Consider the following 25,508-nt stretch of genomic DNA (forward strand, 5'->3'; position numbering starts at 1 on the left):
GGAGCAAGATCTACCTCCATACATGAGTCAGAGACGAAGTACTCTCCATAGTTGATGTACTTGTAGCAATTTGCCCTTGGCCCCTGAAAACTTCACACTTAGATCTGCCCCTCTTGCCTATTACGTTTTTTTAAAATGCTCTTTCTCTCTCTCTCTCTCTCTCTCTCTTTTGGGAATATGTGCCCAAATTGTGACACATGGCATACATGTAACAATTTTCGTGTTTAAACCTTCTGATCTAAAATTCTCCATGATCGGTGCAAAATTTGACCTTGGCACAGATCAGAGAATTAATTCTCGTGCAAAAACGAAGATAATGACGCGAATAGATTCTAGGGTCTAAAAATAGTAACTCCCTAAATTTTAGAGATGGTGACCTCTGCATTCCTCAAGTTGTTCTGAGCAACTTATATCATTGCAACCACATCAAAAAGTGTAACGTGGCTCAGTTATGGTGACTTTTATTCCGTGAGTATTCTCACGTGTGCATCTTCTGTCTTGGTCAGGCTCATTGTCCTGCACCATCTCTAGTGGCTAATCACACAATCCCAAACCACTGGCATTCTATTCTTCAGTGCCCATCCAATTTGTTCCAATGGTTGCCTTTTCTGGCCATGCAAAGATCTTGGTTTAATCCAAGAGAACTTTGGGGGTAAAAAGCAACAACAACTAAAAAAAAGAAAAATAAAATATTTATATAAGTAAATAAGGAAAGCAACTGCAAAAAGTATCACCACTTGGTGACAATTTCTTTAGCTTCTATTAATATTGGATGAAGCTCACTGAGATTTGGTTCCAATCTCCTTCACTATCCAATATCTCTCACTGTCAAAAATGACCAGCAAGCATTCTTATTAGTTTGCCGCTTGATGTAACAAGAGATTGGCCTTCAATTGACCCCCTTGGCTGATCAAATCTAACCCGAAGTCCAATTGGGATGGTTATCTTCTTGAAACCTTTGGTAATTCCTTGAATTCCACCTGCTGATTTCAAGTACTAGGGCTTTCATGTTCACACATGGGACCGGAGGTGGCTGCTTTACATAAGTCAAACACAGTTGGTGTAAACTAGGGCCTGAAAATGGCTGAAATCTATCGAGGGATTTCTTGTAAAGGAGAGAGATAGCTATAGAGAGAGAAATCTTTAATTTCTATCGTGAGAAAGTGCTCAAATTTACTATTGCTCTGTTGAAAATGGCTGAATGATTGTAGCCCACCACCAATAGGAGCTTGGCATGCAATTGCCTACCCTTGTGGGCCCCAAACTTGTTGTCATACTGCCTATATACTACCTACAAGATATATGTAACTATGATTAGGCACCTTGAACCTAATAGTTTGTAAGTGTCCATAGAGAGTCATAGCTTGCATGGTTGATGGAGCCTTGTACGTTGGTTGAAGCTTCTCCCACACCTCTGGCGATGTCTTGCAAGAGGTAACAACTGGTGCCCCTTGCGGCCTCTTTAACTTTTAGTGCTCACCCCTTGGATCAGTTGCAAATTCTTGGTCTTTAGTCAGTATACCAAGTACATGGTCTTTAGTAATTAGGCATAGATTTTAAGGTGGCTGAAAAGCCCTAATTGTTGCTGCAAATTAGGGTTTCAGCAGCAATTTTCTCAATTGCTCTTCATCGAAAGCTGGAAATGGCTGAGATTTGCTGAGGGACTGATTGGAGATGAGAAAGAAAGTTGATTAGAGGAAAATTTTAGGTTTCTATCTTCGAAATTGGGATGTACTTAATAGTTTGCCTATGTTAGTCATGTTAGTAGTCTGTCATTTCTTGGTTGTGAGCTCCTGTCAAAGTCTGACGGTGACATAGGAGATTTGGCAGTTTAGGTGCATTGTCTTTATTTTTTGGTTTTTTGTGTGTATTCCTAGGCCAATTTTTACTTTCCATAGTTTGCCTACACCTGCCAGACATTGTCATTGTCATTTTGGATTTTTCCGGGGTCTCCCCTATTTTTTTTGCCTTTTTTTTAGTAACCAGCATTTAATGTTGGTCGGCCAGTATTTGTGATCTCTTTAGGATCAGGCCAGCCAGTTTGTTGGTGCTTTTGCTATTTATAGCTGCACCTTGTACCTCCTACTTCGCAGATACACACACTCTTCGGTCTCTAGTCTTGCCTTTGCAGGTGCATACTTCGACACACCGACTCTTCGTGCTAGATGCTACCATCTTCATTAGCGTAATTTGGTGCCCTCATTGATGATAGCGATACAAGAGCTTTGGCAGTCTAGGTGCATTTTCTTTATTTGTCAGCTTCTTGTGTGCGTTCCTTGGCGAGTTTTTACTTTTCACAATTTGCCTACACTTGTCGGATATTGCCATTGTCATCTAGGATTTTTTCGGGGTCTGCCCTATTTTTTTTGGCATTTTTCTTCAGTGACCAGCTGCTAATGCTGGTCAGCAAGCATTTATGGCCTTTCAAGATCAGGTCAGCCAACTTTTTGGTGCTTTTGCTATTTATAGCTGCACCCCCCACTTGGCAGACACACACTCTCTTTAGTCTTTAATCTTCCATTTGCAGGTGTATACTCTAACTCTCGACTTTTCGTGCTAGATGTTGCCATCATCATCAGCTTGATTTGGTGCCCTCATTGACAGTTTGGGCTTCATGTAGAGATTGATTACTTGGCAACCTTCTAAAAGTAATTTTCAGCATTAATTAATTACTTTTCAGTGTTTAATTTTTATGAATCAATTAATTATTCATTTGACCGTGCCTAATAATTGGTTGATGCCTATCCATATATAATGTGATGATGTCCTATAATCGGTTGGTGCCCATTCATATTTAATGTGCTAAGCCCTTTGAAACTTTAAGTTGTTTTGAACATTAAATGGCCTTAGATTAGCATTAATTAGTTATTTAACGTCTAGTCCTATGTTACCATAGGGCATTTTAAAGACCCATTTAATGTCCTAGGCCCAAACTGATATCATGTACTCACAAGTACATGTCCAACATAACTTAATATAACTTTAATTAATGTTATGCATTGCTCAATTAGGATATTGAGGTTGTCATTGTAACTTGATTAATCGACTTACGTTTCATACGTGTACCTCATATGTGCATAACTTAATAATGTCAAAGCTAAGCATTACAAATACATGTCACCATGATAGACCTTCAGACCGGTCTTTCGAAGCCAAAAGGGTAATAAACCAAATTTTTAACAAACATTTAATTTAACTTAATAGTAAATTCAGCAAGAAAACTCTACACACAATTGGAGCTAGAGTGCTCTTGTACTACACATTGATACTTGTTGGTCCCAATGCTTGATATTCCTCTCTATATTTCTTCAGATTACTTAAACATGCTCAAAATTGGTTACAAATGATTGTATTTCAGTGATTTCTTATGACATAACTGATCCACGGGTGCACAATGGCCTTGGCACCTTCATTGATGGCCTCCAACCAATTGTGTAGTGTTCAAAACTGCGAATGAACTCTCTAGCTTGTCAAACCCTAATAATTACAACAATCATTTGAACCCAATTTCATGGAGCATTTGTTGAGATAATCTCTTGTATAGTTTCCATGCAGTCCCAAGTTGTTCCTCTCGCAAAGAAGGGGAGTCTCTCGCGATGAAACTGTGAGAATGTTGCTTTCTTTGCGACGAAATTGTCGAGAAAATGCACAAGCTTGAGAACTCGAATAAGAATAAAGGATCTTAATCCAGACCGCTGTCATAACTTGTTTTTCTGATATTTAGCTAAAAAACATCATTATACCTTGTTGTATATGGAGTTATAAGATTGTCCAATGGAATCTCCATACCAAGAGGAGAAAAATTGGTTGCTGTCCATACTCCATTTATGCTGTAAGCTCATTCCATGGCTGAAATTTGCAATTTTTTGTAGCAAGAGAGAAAAATGGTTGTTTCTTAACTTGGGTTCTTTAAACAATGAGAGAGAAAAAGCCTCAAATAGCCAAAATAAACTTTTCAAATGAGCAATTGACTGCTCCTTAATCATATTACGTTTTTAATTAAGGACTAATTAATGACCTAGTTATTAATCATAAGTGAGCAAAACTTTAGCTTAGAGCTTGCTTAGTAACTTAGATATCCAAAGTGAGTTGCTTATTGAGTGAAACTTTCAATGTAACTCAATTTTAAGATGTAAACTTTTAATTTAATGAAAGTTTTACGTTGCACCTTGTTCTTTTAGCCTCGGCTATGTAGCACATGGCCCATACACTTGTTCATCGTATGCCCTAGTGTCAAATCCTTCACCGCCGTGCAATGGTCATCATGCTAAGAGCTAGAGATTAGAATAAAAGTTCATTTTAATTAGTTTTTTTTGCGAAGTTTAATTAAATCATTAAGTTTATTTCTCATTTTGGTGATAGACCTTGCCTTTGAAAACATCGCAAGTAACTCCAATTATATAGAATTAAGATCCAATATGACATACCAAATAACCAGTATTTATTTTCTAGTAACTAAGTATATTGCAATTATTGTATATATTATCAATGTACAGTGGTTCATATATGTTTTCAAGTAACCAAGCACACTCTTCTTACTCCATGTATTGCCAATGTATAATTATCAATATATATTTCAATGTAACCAAGCACATTGCTATTATACTATATTTTTGCAATGTACATTTAACAAAAAAGATATTAGTTACTACACTAGTATACAACCAATCGCAAATGTATAAGTCTATAGTTATGAAAATGGTACTCACTAGACTAGCATGTAAAAAACCTTTTGTATGCCAATTGTTATCAAGATATATTGGCTCATGATTCCAAATAAATTTGATGCTCATATACTTTGAAAGGTGATTTGTATTATTTTAATGTTTCAAAATATGATTAAATGTTTATCTTTCTATTTAAGGGTGGTTAATGGTCAGAATACCCTATAATTATACTTGGATCGTCATTGACGAGATGCCCAAGAGAAATTAAAAGCTTAGTTGGGTGGTCAAATTAACTAAAAAGCTTAGATGACTAAGACTTTTACACTCAGATAGTTACATTGATTAGAAGCCCATATAATGAGTGGTTTTAGAAAGTAAAACCAGATGCTCATGATCGAAGAAACCAACTGTGAACCGGTGAACCTAAATAATGAATCTTTCTAGAAGCTAAACTTGGCGACTTCTAAAATCTAGGAGATTACTATTTTTGAAAGTTGCTCAAATGGGAATTTTGTTTGCATCGAAGGCACAAAATTTCTTAAGGAAGAATTTTGTCTTTAGCAACTATCTCAAATTCTTAGCCATTTGAAAGATTTTTAGAATAGAAGGTTCGGAAGCTTCTTTCTTTGGAAAAGTGACACGTAGCATTTAGAAGAGGACATGTGTCATTTTGAAAAGACAAGTGTCCCTACACTTATCATTTTGAGCAAACTCTTGTCATTTGTAGTCTCTACTTTCTACTTTTGAACACTTAAGCCTCATACTTATATAATGGAGGTCTTTTTTTTTTGAAACAAGCTCTCATTCTGAAATTTCAGCTATATGCTTTGTATTCTCTTATTTATCTCTTATCCAAAAAGCACTTCCTACTTAGTTTGATCTAATCTAAGAACTAAAAAAAAAAAGAGCTTACTGCGCGAGTTTGTAGAATTTAAGGCTTCAAAACTTTAATTTTGAGAATTGCAACAAATCAGCCTTTTGTATATGGTTTAGATACTTGGTGCCGATGGTTTTGTTTCAGTAAATTCTTGTAAAGGAGGAGGGGCCGGTTTTCCTCTCAACATGGTGTTGACTCTTTTCTCTTTCTCTCACTCATACTCTCTCTATCTTCTATAATTTCCATGGTGATAATTGATCAAGTTGGTCAAGTTCAAAGTATTGGCATTGCTACATTCTTCCTTGCTTTTACATTGATATCAGAGCAATGACTTCTTCTTTGTAAGAACTTTTCTAAGTGATAAGATCTTTGGGCCCAACTTTCTTACCATGTCAAGAGCGAAGAGGAGAATTTTGATGAATAACCAGAAGGCTTCCGACATCTGTATCTGTATACTTCTTTGATTATGAGAAGATACAAAGATTCAAGGAGTTGGAAGCTGATCTAGAAATTCAAGCTTTGATAGAGAGAAAAGCTAAAGCATGGGCCGAAGTAAAGATCTTTGAAGATTTCCTTACTGAGCAGGCTCTTGAGGCAGATGGTATTACAACTGTGAAGGTCTATCTTAGCATGAAAGATATCAATGTTATTGATGTAACTAAGTCTATGAAAGGTAACATATCACCTATTATTCGAGAATCTACCCAAGCAGGTGACTTTAAAGTCTCATCATACACAAGCTGTCTCCTCTTGTTTCAAGAATCCTGCCATGGAGAAGAGCAAGGAGAAAGTCAAAGAACTGGCTATTTCCATAGTAGCTGAATCTCCAAAGATGCTTTTAGCAAAGGAAAACAATGCTAAAAGAGACTTCAAGCCTGGAAAGAAGAGTGTCAAGTTTGACGTTGTCTATGATAAGAGAGATTCTCAGAAAGCTGTGTCTTTTACTAGATAATTTGATGTGCTTTTGGTAGTGAAGATAGTCTAAATCCAATTTTAATAAAACAATGCACAAGACGTATGAAACGCGAGGATGCCTTTTGGACCAGAGAAAATAACACCCCTATCACGTTTCATACGTCACAAGAGAAACAATGCAAGCCCGAGTCATGAAACGCAAGGAGGCCTCACATGGATAAGAGAAAACAACACAATCTCGCATTTAATACATATTCGATGAAAGAGAAACTTGCTTTCCTAGTGACGTGTGAAACAAGAAATAGCTCTTGTTGATGGGAAGAGCCATGGCTGATTGCATTTTATACGTTTGCTTATTAATCTAGAGATACCATCTACATTAGGCATCATATTGCTTATGGTAACTATACCTTGGATATACCCAAGCTTGCTATTGAGTATGCTTAAATATATTGGCTACCAAGGTGGTGAACTAGAGGTTTCAAGGAATAGGTTTGAAACATCGGACATGTCATTTGCTGCTTTTCAAGGAATAGAGTCTGAAGTTGCTCCCATTCTTGGGAAACTATAAATTGAGATAGGAGATTATGTAGATCATGAGAGTTTTATCATGGGAGATCTTGGCCATTATGATGTTGTATTAGGAATACCTTGGCATAGGAGAATAGATCCAGTCATTGATTGAAATCATAATAAGTATAGATTTTCTTTTAAGGGTAAAAATGTATCTTTTAATGCGGGAGTGGAAAGAACTCTATTTCCATCTCATCCCATGTACAAATTTGTAAAGCAATGAAAAAGTCTATTTCCTCGAATTTGATTTTTGTCAAAGATTCTGACAAAGAGTCTAGAGTTGAAGAGTCTATCTTAGATATGAACGAGGACCGAATGAGTTTCTTAAAAGGAGTATGAAGATTGTTTTGCAGAAACTTTACTTGACAAGTTATCACTAGAGAGGTCAAAAGATCATCACATTGATCTCATTCTTGGGAGCTCAGCTCCAAATAGACCATTGTATCATGTGAGTCCAACACAACAAGAGGAGATTATAAAATAAGTGAATGAGCTCTTGGAGAAGGGTCTAATAGGACTTAGTTTCTTGCCTTTTTGCTTTCCAACCCTCCTAGTGCAGAAGAAAGATGGACCTCGGCGCATGTGTGTAGGCTATAGGGCCCTTAACAAAATTACAATTCGGAGTAGGTTTTTCATTTCAAGAATTGATGATATCTTGGATAGATTGGATGGATCCAAAGTATTCAACCGGATTGACTTGAAGAGTAGCTATCATCAGATAGAGATTGCTTCTCAAGATATTTATAAAACGATATTCAAGATAACTTTTGGTTCGTATAAGTTTCTTGTGCTACCATTTGGTCTCATCAATGCTCTTGCAATGTTTAAAAGATGGAAATAATCTTTAGTGTACATCAGAATTTTACAAGTACTCTCCTTGGTGATATTTTGGTTCATTCGAAAGATGAAGAAAAACATAAGCAATACTTGAAAATAGTGTTTCAAGAAATCTGCAAACACAAACTTTATATGAATGGCAAAAAGAGTGAATTTTTCTTAGAAGAGATTCACTACTTGGGCTATATTGTATCCAAAGATGAGATTTGGATGGACTTAGAAAAAGTCAAGGCTATTGTAGAATGGCCAAAATTGACTAGTAGTCATGAAGTTCAAAGTTTCTTGGGATTATACTCCTATTAAAGGAGATTCATTAAATGTTTTGCAGTGGTTGCTGGACCATTGCATGATTTAACTAAGAAAGCTGTGGCATTCTGATGGACTAAACTAGAGAAGGAAGCTTTTGAAGCTCTAAAGTTTTATATCAGCAAAGAATTTGTTTTGATTATATCTATTTTGTCAAAATCTTTCTTTGTGGAATGTGATGCCTTAGGAGATTGTATTGATGTAGTCTTAAACGAAGAAGGGTATGGAACTGCTTATGTAAGTAGAAGGTTGCAAAATGCAGAAAAGAAGAATGCTACTTTCTATGAAAAGAAGTTAATGATCATCATTTAAGCTTTAAAAGATTGGATGCACTATCTTTTAGATGGAGAATTTCTCATCGAGACGGACCATGACAATTTGAGACATTTTCTCAACCAACCAAAGATTTCTGAAAAGCATATTCAATGGGCTAATTATTTAGCTCAATTTAACTTTCAAATACTGCATATTCTTAGAAAGTAAAACAAAGTAGGTGATGCATTGTCAAGAAGACCTCATATTCATGTAGTATCAATGATTTATCATACAAATTTGACTAGTATGAGAGACATATATGCTTTTGATGAAGATTTTAAAATCATCTGTGAGAGTTTATAACTTGGTAAAAGGGCAAACTCTTATGTTATCAAAGATGGATTTCTTTTGACAGAGAATAAGCTATGTGTTACTAAAGATTTCAGGCCTAAAGTAATCGAAAAATATCATGTGACTCCTTACATGGCTCATCGTGGTATTTTGGCCACAATCAAGGCACTTGAAATGTATTTGTTTTGGCCAAGTCTTTGATGAGACATTAAACAATTTATCAAAGAATATATTGTGTGCCAAAAGATTAAGTTTGATCATCAAAAGCTTACATGGCTTTTTCAACCATTATCAATTCTGAGCCAATCATGGGAAAACATTGCTATGGATTTTATTTTTGGCTTGCTAAAATTAGCAAATTGCAATGACGACATAGATTATTATTGACAAGTTTAGCAAATAGGCTTATTTCATTCTAGTCAAGAAGACTATCAAGTCTTATTATGGTTAGAATATTTATTCAATAAATCTTTAAGAATCATGGGTTGCGATAATTCATTGTGGATAATAGAGATTCACGAACCACTAGTTTCTTTTGGCGAGCTCTTTTTGAAAATTTGGTAGCTTATCTTTTCGATTTATTATCATCCTCAAACAGATGGTTAAAGTGAGATAGCCAATTTCACAATATTGGATATGTTGAAGTGCTATTGTCATGAAGCCAACAAACAATGGAAAAAGTGTTTGCCTTTGATAGAATATGCTTATAACAACACAATCCATACTTTTATAGGTAAAGCACTATTTGAGATTATATATGGAAAACCACTCTTATTATCTATTCTCAAAACCAAGGAGGAGATATTTGATGCCGATGAGTTCGTGCGTGATATGTATACAACTTTTCTCAAAGTTAGAGGAGCTATCCAAAGATCTCAAGAAAAACAAAATAAAGCAACAAATAAGCATTGAAGGCAAATGATTTTACAAGAAGAAGATTGGGTGTGATTGAAATTTGACAAAGCTCATCTAAGAAGCTCTAATAAGCCTTCATCCCAAGTCACTAAGCTCACAATAAGAAATTATGAGCCATTTCAAGTCACTAAAAAGATTAATGATGTTTGTTACAGGTTATAACTTTCAAAGCATTGGAGAATTCACAATGCTTTTTATATCCATCCTTTGAAGCCTTATAAAGGGCCTTCATCCCAAGTCACTAAGCTCACAACAAGAAATTATGGGTCTTTTTAAGTTACTATAAAGATTAATGATGTTTGCTATAGGTTTTAACTTTTAGAGCATTGGAGAATTCACAATGTTTTTCATATCTATCCTCTGAAGCCTTATGAAGGGCCTCCACCATTGGAACTTATAATAGAGGATCTACCTGAAGCAGATGAAAAAGAGGAGATACTTCAATTAGAGTGAATAGTCTTTCATATGATTAGAAAATGAGAAAGAAATATTTTTAGATTTTTTTTTTGAAATTTAAAAATTACTCTCATTTAGATTCTAAATAGATGCCAAAAGAGTATTTTAAAGACTATCCAAAAATACTCGTAGCTTATGAAGAAACTGTAGGATCAGAAATACTTCAAGCAACGTCTTGAGGATAAGACGGATTTCAAGAGGGAGAGATATAACAAACCTTTTGTATAGCAATTGCTACCAAGACATATTGACTCAATGATTTCAAATTAATTTGATACGATTCGTATTATTTAAGTGTTTCAAAATATGATTAAATATTCATCTTTCTATTTAAGGATTGCCAATGGCAAAAAACGCGGTATAATTATACTTGGATGGTCATTGACGAGATATCCAAGAGAAATTATAAGTTTATCAGGCGGTCAGATTGATTGGAAAGCTTAAATGATTAAGATTTTTATACTTAGTCGCATTGACTAGAAGCTCATATAATAAGTGGTTTCAGAAAGTGAAACTAGACGCTCATGTTTGAAGAAACAAACCATAAACTGGTGAATCTATATAATGAAGCTCTCTAGAAGCTAAATTTGGTGGCTCCTAAAATTTAGGAGGTTACTATTTTTCGAAGTTACTCAAATGGAAATTCTATTTGTATCAAAGGCTCTAGAAATTTGCAAGTAATAATTTTGTCTTCAACAACTATCTCAAATTATTAACCATTTGAGAGGTTTTTAAAGTAGAAGGTTTCGAAGCTTCTTTCTCTGGAAAAGTGACATGTGGCATCTAGAAGAGGACATGTGTCATTTTGAAGAGACAAGTGTCTCTACATTTGTTATTTTCAACACACTTCTCATTTGTAGCCCCTACTTTTTACTTTTGAGTACCAAGCTCCACACCTATATATTGGAGGTCTCTCTCTTCATTTAAAACAAGCTCTCATCCTGAAATTTCAATCACATGCTTTATATTCTCTTATTTATCTCTCATCCAAGAAGCACTTTCTACTTAGTTTGATCTAATCTAAGCACTAAAGAAGAAAATCAGCTTGTTTCTTGAGTTTGCAAAAATTAAGGTTTCAAAAACTCTAACTTTTAGAATTGCAGCAAATTAGCCTTTTGTATATGGTTCCTGCCCATGGTTTTGTGTCAATGAATTCCTGTAAAGGGGGAGGGGCTGGTTTCCCTCTCAATGTCGTGTTGACTCTTCTCTCTCTCTCTCTCTCTTCTAATTTTCATGGTGATGATTGATTGAGTTGGTTAAGTTCAAAGTAGTGTCATTCTCACTTTCTTCCCTACACTTACAAGTAAATAACGGAACATAATTGTAGAAATAAAAGTGTCTAGTGGGCTAATCATAAAAGTATTTGTATGATGTTAGAGTACAACGAATGTGGAAGTGTATGGACAAAACTGAAAGAAAATGAACATGAGAGAAAGGGAGAGAGAGAAGAGACAAAACGTAGGAATCTATAGTGAATGAGTGCTGAAATGAAGAGGGCGGATATACAAGGATTGTCGGTGTACCTCCTCGAGCCAGATCTCTCCCACCAAACCTGCCAAGATGAATTGAAGAGAGCAGGTTGAAAATGGACTATAAATAACCAGAAAAGAAAGGGAAAAATAAGATAGGTCGGCAAGTCAAATCTGACCGATTACAGCCAAATTTGGCTAACTTGCCAAATCTGGTCATAAGTCACAAAAAATGGTTGACTAAAGCAGCTGCAATAAATACAGCCCACTTGCGTGGCATTGTCCTGCCCATGAAACTTGCTTGGATACAGACGACTGTTGGAAATAATAGGCAAACTAGTTGGAATAATGAAGAATGCCCTTCGACAGTACCTTCAAGAGAACTGATTGCACCAATGGTAACATCTAACACCCCCGCTTGGATCTTGGACATGGGATAAGGCTCAAGCTTCTAGAGTGTGTTGAGAGAAATCACTTCTTCAGTTACACATTTCATTTAGAGTTTCGCACTGATAGCCCCAAAAAGGGTTGATGCTCACATTTTGGCAACTTTTTTAGTGGGTGCCCACATTGTGGTGCACCACCCTAGATACTTCTTTCGTTACTTCGATACTCTTTTATCTCCTCACGTCACTACTACCCACATCCCTACTATCAGAGAACATTGCAGTTTGTGGTCTTCTTTCACCACTCCTACCCGACGTCGTCACTTCTACATTTGGTGACAGATTTCTTTTGCATTTTGCATCCTAGGAGTATCTCCGCCAGCATGTGTCACCTATCTGGGCTTATCTCACTCACATCTAGGATTTGTGTTTTGCTGCCCAAGCCACTCCCTGGCATTAGAGAACTACGGTTTACTCCCTCGATAGTTGTGCTTCACCTTCTAGTGATTACTTCGATAGCCCATTGCTTGGAGGACTCTGTTTTGCTCCCTTCATTGTGTAGATTTCCCATAGGTGTTGCTGCTTGGTTCAAACATGACAGTGGAGTTATCTTCTAAGCTTTGGCTCCACTTTATGAACTTTACTTGTCATAGCATTATTCAATGTATCATCACCGTGTTTTCGTGTCTTTGAGTTTCTCTTCTCTCTCAGTGTTTGCCGTACATTGTTTCTCCTCGCAAACCCTATTGTCTCTTTGGTCTCTGTCATTTTTTGACATGATATCAGAGCATACCTATTTTTTTTGACATGGTATCAGAGTTAGAGGTGCTCAGTGAGCCACAAAGATCCTCATCATTAGAGAAGGCAAAGACAGGTTGCGGATTCGACTTCATCTATTGATTTTTCCCTTCATTTTTGCTGCATCACCAGGAGATAGAGATCCCCTTCTCTTTCTCTCCCACCCACCCTCCCTTTCACAGGTTGACACTCCAATGCTATGACTTCTCAACAGGAAGATGGACAGATCATTGGGTGTTCCTCTTCTGGCATCGCCGGGATCCCCATCGATGCTTGCTGATATGGATCTTTGCTCCCTATACTGCTGGAGTATATGCATCTACCCCTAGACAGTTATTGTGCTACCTCTCCCTTCTAGGCCATAGAGTTTCTTTTGCACTGGCTTTCAGATTTTTATGCTCAAGGCAATAAAACATATTTGATGTGCAATAAGCCCTTTTGGGCCACAAGAGGATCGACTCGTACCACGGTCTCCTTGTGACAGCCACAATGCACTACGGAGGTTGCTTCTACTTCTTCTCGGGTTTCAGGAATGTCACCTCAACAACTTGCGGTTCTACAGTTTGCTCCACCAAGAGAGAGTGATTGTTGGATACCATGCCCTTGGTAGTCCGCTTCTTTTCGAGAGTGGTTGTTTGACCACTTCTATTTCTTTGGCTCCACAGTCCACTCCATTGAGAGACATTGACTATTTTCTGCCGCTCTTGGCTTAGTATGAGCCTTTCCTTTCCCCATCTTGGACTCTCATGTTCGAGAGGCCACCTTTGGGGGGGTCTTCGACATCTTTGATACCCCAGATACCTTCTTCGGCACGATTGACAACACTTTCTTTGTCATTAGATGATTCGGAGTCCGTGATCCATGAGCTTTTATATTTCCTCTCTCTGCAAGAGAGAGGGATGTACTTTGGTTGCCCTCCGAGAGGGCTCCTTCTTCGGCTTCAGAGGGAGCCTTGCCTCTCCACCCTCTTCTTTTTGGGGGGGGGGGGGCACCTACTCTCATGAAGTTCATCACCTGGGGGGGGGCACCTACTCTCATGAAGTTCATCACCTACCAGTTTACTCTTTGGGGACGGCTGCCCTCGAGCAGTCATTTCTCCTGATACCCAGGATCTTTAGAGATTACCAAGATTAGGGCCTTAGGTGTTCAACCGTGACTTGGTGAAGAGGCCTTCAAATTCCTTCTTGCATGGAGATACGGAGCTAGTGGCTTCCTTCCTGAGGTGGAGTTAGGTTCTACAGTTCATCCCGTCTATTGTTTCTTACTATAGGTTATCTTTCAGGTGGCAATCTTGGATCGTTAGGATCTTATCCATCTTCATCGTCTCTCTCTTTGCTCCTCTTTCTTCATCCCTTTTTGGGCTTTAGAGGGGGTGTTGAGAGACTACTACTTCAGTTTACGCACTTTATTTAGGGTTTCACACAGATAGTCCCAAAAGGGGTTGGTATTCACATTTTGGCCACTTTTTTAGTGGGCGCCCACATAGTGGTGTGCCACCCTAGATAGCTTATGCCTATAAATAGGTAATCACTTCATTCATTCATCACCACCTTCTTCAGTCACCACCACCACTTCAGTTATTCTCCACTCCTCTTCTTCCGTCACTCCGACACACTTCTCTCCTCACGTTGCTATTGTCCACATCCTTATTAGAGGACATCGTAGTTCGTGGCCTTCTTCCACCATCTCTTGCCTAGCGTCATTGCTCCCACATCTGGCAATTGGTTCTTTTTGTGTTTTGCATCCTAGGAGCATCTCCACCAGCAAGTGTTGCCTCTTCCACATTTGGCGTCACCTTGACATGTGCATTTAGCAGTTTGGAGGGCTTCATACACCCTGGCGACATCACCCACACTTTGATATCAGCTCCTCTTGCTCCATGCGTCATCATTTTTCTGCGCCTGATTGTTTGTGAGGCTTCTTCCATCCTGATGATCATCTTTGTCATCAGTTGTAAGCATCTGGGCTGATCTCTCCTTGCGTTTGACAGCTCACTCACGTTTGGGATTTGTGTTTTACTGCCCACGCCACTCCTCGGCATCAGAGGATTGTGGTTTGCTCCCTCAACAGTTGTCCTTCACCTTCCAATGTGTTGGGAATAAAGGGTCACCGTGCCTTTTACGGTGTTCGGGTGTGCACGCAGCCTTACACATGTACTATATATATATTATCAAAAACCTAAAGTGGTACTTGGAGATTGTACCCACATCGGGTCTTGTGCTCTCTCACTCACACACACACACACACACACTCTCTCTCTCTCTCTCTACTCTTCACTCACTCTTTTGCCATCGAAAATTTGGGGCTTTTGACCGCAATCATCAAATTTGTGCTCAAGAATGTGTTTGGATCAGAAATTGCAGCAGAATTTTGGGGATTTTGTCAGAGTGCAGCAATGCGGAAGTGAATGACCAAGACAAAGAGTGTACAGAGAGAAGAGAGAGAGAGAAAGAGACAGTGAACAACAGAAAATCTGCAATGTAGAATGCTGTATAAGGATGCAGAAATATACATGGGTGCAGAGAGAGTGTTTGTGTATGTCTCCACCTCGAAGATCTTAGTGTTCGTCAGCCCCAAGGGAAGTCTCCACGGTCTGCAGTCTGAAATCTGTGAAAACAATTGTGAAAGACTGCTGAAATCAGGGCCAATAAATAGGCCAGCAAAAAAAAACCAGAAATATCAGTCGGCTGTATTAAATGCAGCCGACTGTTCACGCAACTAGCTGATCAGCTGTCCGACCTGCAAATTGCTGTCGCCTAACACGTGGCAGCTGCCGCGTGGCAGTGCTGCACCGATTGGTGCGTGGGAAACGTGTTGTACGTGCTACCTGTCAGGGGAATGATCAGCTATCCAGCTCTAACACCCCCTCTTAGATCGTGGAGATGGCAAAATGCTAAGGGATTCGGAGTGTTGTTGCAATAAAGCTTGGGGAAGTGCCTTGGTAAACAAATTTGCAAGGTTGTCCTCTGTCTTGCAATGGACCAGGAAAATGGTCTCATCCAGAATCTTCTCTCGAATGAAATGGTATTGGATCTCAATATACTTTGTCTGAGCATGAAACGCAGGATTCTTGGCCAAGGCAATGTAACTCTCATTGTCGCATTGACAATAGGTCTTGTCTATTGGCAACTAAGCTCCTCCAAGAGCTTGTGAAGCCACACTGTCTCACATGTAGTAGAAGATGCGGCTTGATACTTTGCCTTAGTCGAAGAGAGGGTAATCGTGGGTTGCTTCTTGCTGCTCCATGAAACAACACCAGCACCCAAGGTAAAGCACTAACCTGTCATGGACCTTCGATGATCCATATCACTAGCCCAATCTGAATCACTTCATCCTATAAGTACCAAGTCCATAGCTCGTGTACCTGTGGGATAATAGATCCCAATATTAGGAGTCCCCCATAGGAATTGCAAAATCCCCTAAGCAGGTTGCCAATGTACCATCTTAGGTTCACTCATGAACCCGGCTAACACACCTACAATATAACATAAGTCAACATGAGTATTAAGAAGCTAGATCAAGGAACCAACCAACAGCTTATAATGGGTAGCATCTGCCAAGGGATACTTGGAATGAGCTATAGCCTTGCAATTCGGGTCCATAGGAGTCATAAGAGACTTCAATCTCTCCATCTCACACGTAGCCACCAAGAGCTCTTGTATATATTGTTGCTGGGAAATATAGATCCCCCTTGGAGTTTGATAGATCTCATGACCTAGAAAGAAGTGAAAAAGTCCCATATCCGTCATCTCAAACTTCTCATGAAGTGTTGCCTTCGTCTGCTTGACCTTTTGAGTATGGCCACTTGTCACAATCAAGTTGTCCACACAAAGGACAAACAACACACAACCTCCACCTGAGGTGTGTACATATAGCTAGGGGCCGGCTTTGGAACGTCGATACCCCAATTTCTCTTGGAGGAACAAGTCAACCTTCTCATTCTAAGCACGGGGAGCTTGCTAGGGTCCACAGAGAGCCTTTCTCAACCTGTACACCTTACCATTAGAAGAACTGAAGTTAGGAGACTGCTCAACATAGATCTCCTCCTTCACCAACTCTCTAGTCAAGAAGGTAGACTTCACATCTAGTTGATAGACCGGCCATCTCTTATGGCTAGCCAAGGAAAGAATGACGCGGATAGTAGCCATCAGAGTGGTAGGAGCAAAAGTATCATGGAAATCAATGCCTGGACGTTGTGTAAAACCTTTAGCAACAAGGCGGGCCTTGTGCTTGTCCAACGTGCCATCACTGCGGTACTTGGTCTTGAAGACCCATTTGACGCCAATGATTCTCTTATGAGGAGGCTTCGGCACAAGATATCAAGTGCCATTCCTCTCAATCGACTCCATCTTCTGCTCCATCGCTTTTCGCCAGTGATCATGTTGTAAAGCCTCCTTCACGCTAGTGGGCTCTCGATCTTGCATGACATGAGTCATCAAACAATAATTAGTGTAAAGAAGCTTGGTGTGGTGTACTTGGTTCCTCCGAGAATGCCATGAGCCATCCTTCTCAATCCTTGCATCACGAAGAGTGTTACGAGCCCAACAAGGAGGTGGCTTGATCTTGCTTTGTCTCTCTCCTTCTGTTGAAGTTTTTCGAAGGTCCATCGATGGTGGGGAAGCAATTGGTGAATCCGGTGGCGGAGAACCAAGCTTCTAATCCGATGAACAGTCCTCAAGAGGCACAGGTTCCATAGGAACAGTCGCTAGCATATAGCTATCACCAGGATCTCCACGAACAGGGTGTTCCTCATCCCCCTTTGAGACTGGAACTTCCACGAGTCTAACATCATGGCTTGTATAGACATCTCGTTTAACGAGATCATACATTCGGTAACCTTGAGACTTCGAGCTATAGCCCACGAACACTTGTCTTTGGGAAGCCGTTTCAAATGTCATGTTGTGTCTTTGGGATGTGAACATAGGCATCACACCTAAAAACCTTGAAATAAGAAACGTGTGGCTTAGACCCAAAGTATGCCTCATATGGAGTCATACCAACAATGGAAGTAGGGGAACGATTAAGGATGTGAACTGTGGTAGCCACAGCCTCAACCCATAGACACTGAGGTATGTGACGGTGCTTCATCATAGTATAGGCCATGTCGATCACACTTGGATTCCTGTGCTCCAAGATGCCATTCTCTTAAGGGGTGTTTGTATTTGCAAACTCTTGGAGAATACCACGATCTGCACAATAATGAGCAAGCTCATTATAAAGAAATTTTTTGCCCTTATCTGATTGTAAGGTCTTCAGCTTCCAGCTTGATTGGTTTTTCTTAAAGAGCAACCAATCCTTAAAGTTGGAGAAAGCCTCTGACTTTAGCTTCAAGAAATAAGGCCATGTCATCCTGCTGTAATAATCCGTAATTAGCATGAAATACAAGCTCCCTCTAAGAGACTCTATTCTCATCGGTCCACAAAGATGAATAGAAATAAGCTTCAAGGGTGTTGAAGACCACCTCGAAGCCTTGCTAGGAATGGCATTACGAGTGTGCTTTCCATAGATGCAGGGTACACAAGTTTGCTAGCTCACCACAATATTCGGTAAACCTCGAACAAGTTGTCCCTTGGATGCCTTCCGAAGATAATCATAATTGAGGTGGCTAAACTGAGCATGCCAAAGCTCGGATTGAGTGTGTGAGGTAAGAAAAAGAGAAAGTCAAGGTAGAAGACCGCAACTTGTAGACTCCATTTTCCTAACAACCTGAAGAAAGAACCTGTCTCGATCCACGATCAAGAATCCAAAAAGAACCCACACCAAATTTGACCAAGAGGTCGAGGGCACAAATCTTGTGCACTGAAAGTAGGTGGTACCCTAGGGCTGGCACATAAAGCACCTCGTATGTATGGGTACCACCTTGTCCATTTGGAATAAGATGCATGTTACCCCATCCTTGTATAGGAATAGACAAACTGTCACCGATGAGAATCTGGCCATGTGAAGGCCGCAAATAAGCAACACCTGCTGAAGAAAGAGTCATGTGCTACGAGGCACCACTGTCAACAATCCACTCTTGAGTATATGGGTCCGTCAATGTAGCATCAGAAGTCGTCATGATCGAATTCTCAACGACCTCCAAGTGGAGGAAAGCAACTGATGAGGGAGTAACGACTGCTTTAGAATCCTTTGAAGATTTCTCCTTCTTCTCCTTGTCGGGGCAATCATTCTTCCAATGACCTGTTTCGCCACAGATGTGACAAGTAGATTATTTTTCTTTGTTCTTCTTGGATTTGTCCTTCTTCTCCTTCTTTTGGTCCTTCTCCTTCTTTTGAGAGGATTGACCAACCAAGGCCTTAGATTTAGAAGCATTGGTTCCTTTTTATTACTCCTCTCAGTCCAAGACCATAGGAACCAACTCTTTCCACCGAAAAGTCTCAAACCGCCTTGAAGCAATCAAGGCGGAATAAAAACCACTGAAACGGGGTGTAACAATGAAAGAAGAGTTATTGCCATGTCTTTAGAAGTGATCACCTTCCTTGTGTTTTGAACTTGCATCTGAAGCTACCTAAACTTGTTGATATGCTCCCACATAGAAGATGACTTGTTGACACTCATGGTCCGCATTTGCACTTCCAAAGAAACTCACTTCATGATGGTCATCCGATTGTACATCTGATCAAGCTCTAGCCATATCTCTTGGGCCATCATTAAATGCTCAATATGAGGGATAACAACTGTAGAACATGAGAGAAATAAAAACGAGCGAATGCGAGCATTAAGTTTATCCCAATGTGCCTGAGCCTTTGCTAACTCCACCTTATCATTGGAAGAGAGTCTGGACTCGTCTCGCGAAGAAGGACAATGAATAGCCTTCGTGACAAGCTTTGCCAAATCATAGGACTCCAGAATGGCAAGCATCATGACTTGCCAGATGCGGTAATTTTCACCATCGAGCTTTTGATCTGATGGAAGAGCCGGTAAGATGGCATCTTTTGGTCCATGTTTGCTCGAAACTTTGTCTCAGCCTTAGAAGACATCTTCACCTACAATGCTTGCACAAAACATAAAAACAACCCCCTTTGTGACTGTGAGAATACAACTTGCTAGGGCTCTGGTCCCCTCATCCCCCTCCTTCACCCGCTGGAGGCGATGAAAAGGTAAAATCTGCACTTGAAAGCCCAAAACTCAGCCTTCTTTCTTCTCTAACAGCAAAAACCAGCAGCAACTTCAGCAAATCTTCTCCTTTCTCGCACGCCCATGCTCGTCTTAGCCTTGTTCTGATGCGCAACCCTCCTGCTTGCCCTTGAACGTTGAAAACATAGCCTTGTGTTGCGCTGAAATCTCCTCTTTAGGTAGGTCCACCCTAGGTTAGTCCTTCAATGCTCTAATACCATGACAGAGTGTAACAATGCGGAAGCAAATGACCAAGACAAAAAGTGAATAGAGAGAGGAGAGAGTGAAACACATAAAATTTGCTGTTTAGAATGCTATATAAGGCAAGGAGCACAGGTGCCATGTGGCATAGTCGGTCAGGTTTGTTGCAGTCAGACAGTGCAAGTTGAATAGCCATTGTCTAGTGTATCACCATAGTACATACAATAATGACAAGCAGAGAGGACCATGGATACCCAAAGTAGTGGGTGATCAAGCCACCATCAAGGTGCCTTGAAAAGATACTAACGTTAATGTTGGTCATACCAAGCCGTGCAAAGAGAATAGAATAGCTGAAACTTGATGCTTGTTACAAACCATCTCTATGGAAAGCACATCATGACCATGGATTCCCCTTTGGCTAAACTGCCAAAGGGGTCCCCTCATGTGGAAAAAACTAGGAGCAAACACATTTGTGTCTAACCTGAAAGGCAAATCAACTTCAAGTTTTGCATCACCATATGTATTCGTGCTCATAGAAAGCTACGCTTAGGGTCTAGTGCACTTGAATTTGGATAAGGCTAGGACACCCCACTTCCACCAATTGCTCACACTGCCCCTCTAGCATTGGAGAGCTGTGAGGGATGAAGGCACACTAGTGCTAGAAGACCGATTTTGTGGTTACCCTATACTGGCAGGCAACCCAGTTTTGTATTAGAACCTAAGGATGGTGGAGGGTGTGTAGAAGGCTGAAGCCTTGCCCTTTGTCTCCTCTTGCTTTCACATTGTGACTAGCTTCTTGTAGTCCTTAGGAGATGCCCCATTTTACCACAAAAGTAGCGATGCCCCTCCTCGTCCTCGTCCTCGTTCTCCTTTGTCTTCGTCATCGTTGTTTCACCCCTCCTTGAAGTAATGAATGCTCCATTAGGAATGCCGCTACAATAGTTGGCAACCTCCTCTATAACTTGAGTGCATGCTCATGCTTCAATCACATGGAGGTCATATGCTTATTCCAGTTGATGACATTTGGGCTTGCAAGGCATTTGCCACACTATCATACTTGGAAGGTGGCTTGTAGAGGATTGTCCCCACCAAATGCACTTTGGATAGGGACAGATTGCATGTTGCGGAGTTAGACTCAAATCCGATGGCCTGAAGCTGACCATAGAGAGTGACAACTTGCATGGTTGTCCCACAAGTAGCTACTGTTGGTAGGACTTCTTTTGAGATACATCGAAGAAGTGCCGAATATGCTTTGGCATCATCAGTATCCCAATCGAGGACTAGTTTCTCAAGATTTTCCTTAACATGAACCAAAGATGACATGGAAACAGGTTGAGCAGGGAAAACAGCCTGTGTGTTGGCTGCGACAGCTGTAGAAGGTCATAGCGGATGATGTTGGGCTGAAAAGTAACCCGAAAAGCTGGAATTGACAGCTGCGAGAGGCTGAAAAGATCTAAATGGTTGCTGCTGAATGATCACAACAGGCAGGGCTGAGTAAATGCAGGGTACAGCAGCATGTGGAAGTGGTTAAACAGGTTGCTCAACAAAAACTGAAGGCTGCCTAGCAAAACACAGCCCCCAGCCAGAAAATGCAGCATGTAGCATATTTGTCACACAATGAACAACAGAAACATGCACACCAGGAGCAAGTTATTGGTCATTTGATACCATGTGAGAAAGAGAAATGGATGCAGAAGCAAAAGAAACAACTGCTGAACACTGAAAGAGATGAACAAGAAAGCAAGAACACAAGAACTTAATGGATGAAGAAATGGGCCGTGAGATTTGAATTCCAGAGCATGAGAAGATGTGTACAAACCACAGAGGCTATGGTGACCACCCAATGGTCGACTCAAGTTGCCTCCCAAACGCCCAAGTAAAACCAAATGTACTAATGCCAACATTATGTCTAGTCTTGAAGGCTTGAAGCCTAAATCAAGAGCTGCCCAAGTAAAACCAAATGTACTAATGCCAACATTATGTCTAGTCTTGAAGGCTTGAAGCCTAAATCAAGAGCTGCCCAAGTAAAACCAAATGTACTAATGCCAACATTATGTCTAGTCTTGAAGGCTTGAAGCCTAAATCAAGAGCTTTCCAGAAGTTTCTCTGAATAACTCAACCTTGCATGGCAGAATTGAAAGACTTGATGAAAAGTGAGAGACGTAAAAACTAGATGAAATGTGAGACATCTGTTAATATCTGGTAGCTTGGGCTTTTTCCTCCGGTCTTGAATTCTTGTACAACTTCCACTGAATAAGTCACAAAGCTTGACCACGGTATGTAGCTTTGGTTAATGTTAAAACAGGGTGTATTATTATAACAAAATTGTAGTTTGATGGTGAGCTTATCTTATGCAGGCTGTTGCAAATTCTACGTCAGCTACATTCCTACGTGTTGTTGGTAGTGAACTTATACAGAAGTACCTTGGAGATGGACCAAAGCTGGTCAGAGAGCTTTTTAGAGTTGCCGATGACCTTTCCCCATCAATAGTTTTCATTGATGAGATTGATGCTGTTGGTACCAAGCGGTATGTGTGACACTTAATTTCTGTCCCCCTTTTTTTTAAAGTTTTGGGTTTTTTTTTTTTCAGGGGGTGGGGCTGGAGCCATAGCTTTTTTTGTATGTTTGGTATACTTGTGCAAGGATGTTTAATCCACCAGAAAAATGGTTTGCATGGCTTACTGGAGTCTATCTGTGGTATTCTGTGATTTTTGCACTGTTGATCACTATGGTTAAAACAATATTTGGATTGCATATCATGGAAGATTGCCAACCTTGTCAACCTTGTCATGGAGCCATAGCTTTCTTTGTATGTTTGGCATACTTGTGCTAGGATGTTTAATTCACCAGAAAAATGGTTTGCATGGCTTACTGGAGTCTTATCTGTGGTATTCTGTGAATTTTGCACAGTCGATCACTATGGTTAAAATAATTTTTGGCTAATGCAAATTGATTGCATGACATGGAAGATTGTCAACCTTGCCATGGTGTTTTGAAGGTATTGATCATTGCCTGCACTACTTATTCCAGCTATGATGCACATTCTGGAGGTGAACGCGAGATTCAACGGACTATGCTGGAACTTCTTAACCAGCTTGATGGGTTTGATGCAAGGGGTGATGTGAAAGTGATACTTGCTACCAACCGCATTGAAAGTCTTGACCCTGCACTTCTTCGGCCTGGAAGAATAGACAGGAAGATAGAGTTTCCACTACCAGATATTAAGACAAAAAGGCGCATTTTTCAAGTATATTTCTCCTCAATTATGTGGACTTCGATAGTACTAAACATTTTAGGCCATTTGTTATAGGAATCCATTTTTGCGAGTGTCCATAGAGCAGCTACCTTCCTGCAGCAGGGCAAGTTATTTACCAATAATGTCTTTTCCTGCAGATACATACTTCAAAGATGACTTTGGCTGAAGATGTAAATCTGGAGGAGTTTGTGATGACCAAAGATGAATTTTCAGGAGCTGATATCAAAGCAATATGCACAGAATCAGGGTTGATGGCATTGAGAGAGAGACGCATGAAGGTAAATAAATCTTAATCTAAGTTTTTCTTTACACAGTTACATTTGGGGATTCTGGTTTTTGCATTGAAATAAGAAAATGCAAGAAGGGCATACAAGTCTTGGAACCTTCATATCCATACACCTTTTTCTCTCTTCAACCTGTATACATTTCTCTCTCTTTTGTTACCCCTCCCCAGCAGCCGAAACCCAAAAAAAGAAGAAAAGAAACAGAACACCCCACAATAGAAAAAAAAGAGCCCTCTCTTTCCTTTCCATTTTCTCATTTTTCTACATGCCTACTCATACAGTATCCACATTCACATGTGCGTGCACACCATGTATGTCACACACACACACACACACACACACACACACACACATTTGCTGTGTGTACTTGCATCCATGTACACATAAGTTTACAAACCATCCATAAATACATGTATGCATGCACATGCATGCTTATGTGCTCACAGGCATATGTGTGCTGATATGCCCCATTCTAGAAAGGGATGAAATGGTGAATTATTGCACATCCTAGAAAATTTCATATAATATGTAAAAGATTGTGGATTCCTCTCACTTGGCTGACGTGACAAAGTGACTGGGTATAGTTGTGTTGTGGGTCAGTGCATGCATGGGGGCCATGTTAATCACCTGCATGCATCAGCATTTTTACCCTGTAGTTTAAGCTGTATGTGTTTGTGGGTGGTTGGGCCTGTGCCTGCATTGGTGGCTGTGGTATTGGCAGCGTTACCACGTGCTTTAGGTTCTCTGTTTTATGATTGCTAACAAAAACTAAGGCACTTGGCTTTCCTTACAAACTTTTACAGGTGACACAAGCAGACTTTAAGAAAGCCAAAGAGAAAGTTATGTTCAAGAAAAAGGAAGGTGTACCTGAAGGATTGTATATGTAGTTCACAGCTTTTGTCAGCAATAACAAAGTATTTGTATGTGCACGATTAGTTTTTTGACGTTTAAGTAACATTTTTTCAAGCAGTAGCATCATGTCAACCAGCTGTGCTCCAATATTTCTGGCTTCGTTGTTAAGTGTTTGCCTGAATTTTTTGTTTATCTTAAGCGAGTCACACTGTCTCCATTGGATGGTATCTTTGTTCCTAGAATTACTTACAGGCTAGATATTGTTACCTTCTCGTGGAAAGCTAGAAACTTGGATCTTACTGCTTGTGTCTACCTGGAAACTTGTATTTAACAGTAAAAAATAAAGCCAAATGTTTGTGATACAACTGCACTTTGTGGATAATTCAGATAACGAGTTTATCTTGCACAGACAAGTACTAGCATAAGCATTTGAGTTTTCCATGAACAGGCAAATCTAGGCATAAAAAGGTTTTGGCTTTCAAAGAGCGAATGATGTTCATGGTAGCAGGGCTTGTCTGATAAAGTAGGAGTTGTGTTTAGCTTTCTCATTGGGCTTCCTACTTGATTCAGGCCATGACACTTTGTTTTGTGACTAACAATTAAGAGTTCTTGAATGTGGAGGTTATCAAGCTTTATTTAATCAGTCTTGTTGTACATCCACTTGAACTGTGAAATTGTTTTGATATGACAGTATGGGATTGGTTGTCGTGGAATTGTGGCATGCTTTCAGTGGTGTTTGTTAGCAATTCAAATTTCATGAAAATTCATGTACAAGTTGTCAAATGTAAATCTTGAAGCTCGAAGCGTTTTTGGACATCCTTTTAAACCATTCATTGATAGTTCTTATAGGAATGTTTGTGGAGTCTTTGTTGAAGGTAGTCACAAAGTGTTCTATAATGTCATGAGGTATTGCATATTTGTGCACTAGTGAGTGCAAATTGTCATTGTTTTTGCCTCCTTCTCTAGGGTAAAGGTATCGATAAAGTGAGGCCCT

At 39.8% G+C, this 25,508-nt stretch overlaps 1 protein-coding gene across 1 annotated transcript in view; it reads left to right on the forward strand.

The window, feature by feature from the left end:
• LOC148038868 (26S proteasome regulatory subunit 4 homolog A) overlaps positions 1-24,646 on the forward strand; it is a 37,189-nt gene extending 12,543 nt beyond the window's left edge. The window contains exons 3-6 of the mRNA XM_087674751.1: positions 22,480-22,649; positions 23,153-23,369; positions 23,516-23,656; positions 24,466-24,646. Of these exons, the coding sequence (XP_087530877.1) occupies positions 22,480-22,649; positions 23,153-23,369; positions 23,516-23,656; positions 24,466-24,549 (612 nt within the window). The 3' untranslated portion in view covers positions 24,550-24,646. The remainder of the gene's footprint in view (positions 1-22,479; positions 22,650-23,152; positions 23,370-23,515; positions 23,657-24,465) is intronic.
• Positions 24,647-25,508: the final 862 nt, after the last annotated feature.

This window comes from Lygodium microphyllum, chromosome 3 (assembly GCF_053477565.2).
Source record: "Lygodium microphyllum isolate KBCC chromosome 3, Lygodium_microphyllum_v1.1.10, whole genome shotgun sequence".
NCBI lineage: Eukaryota > Viridiplantae > Streptophyta > Polypodiopsida > Schizaeales > Lygodiaceae > Lygodium > Lygodium microphyllum.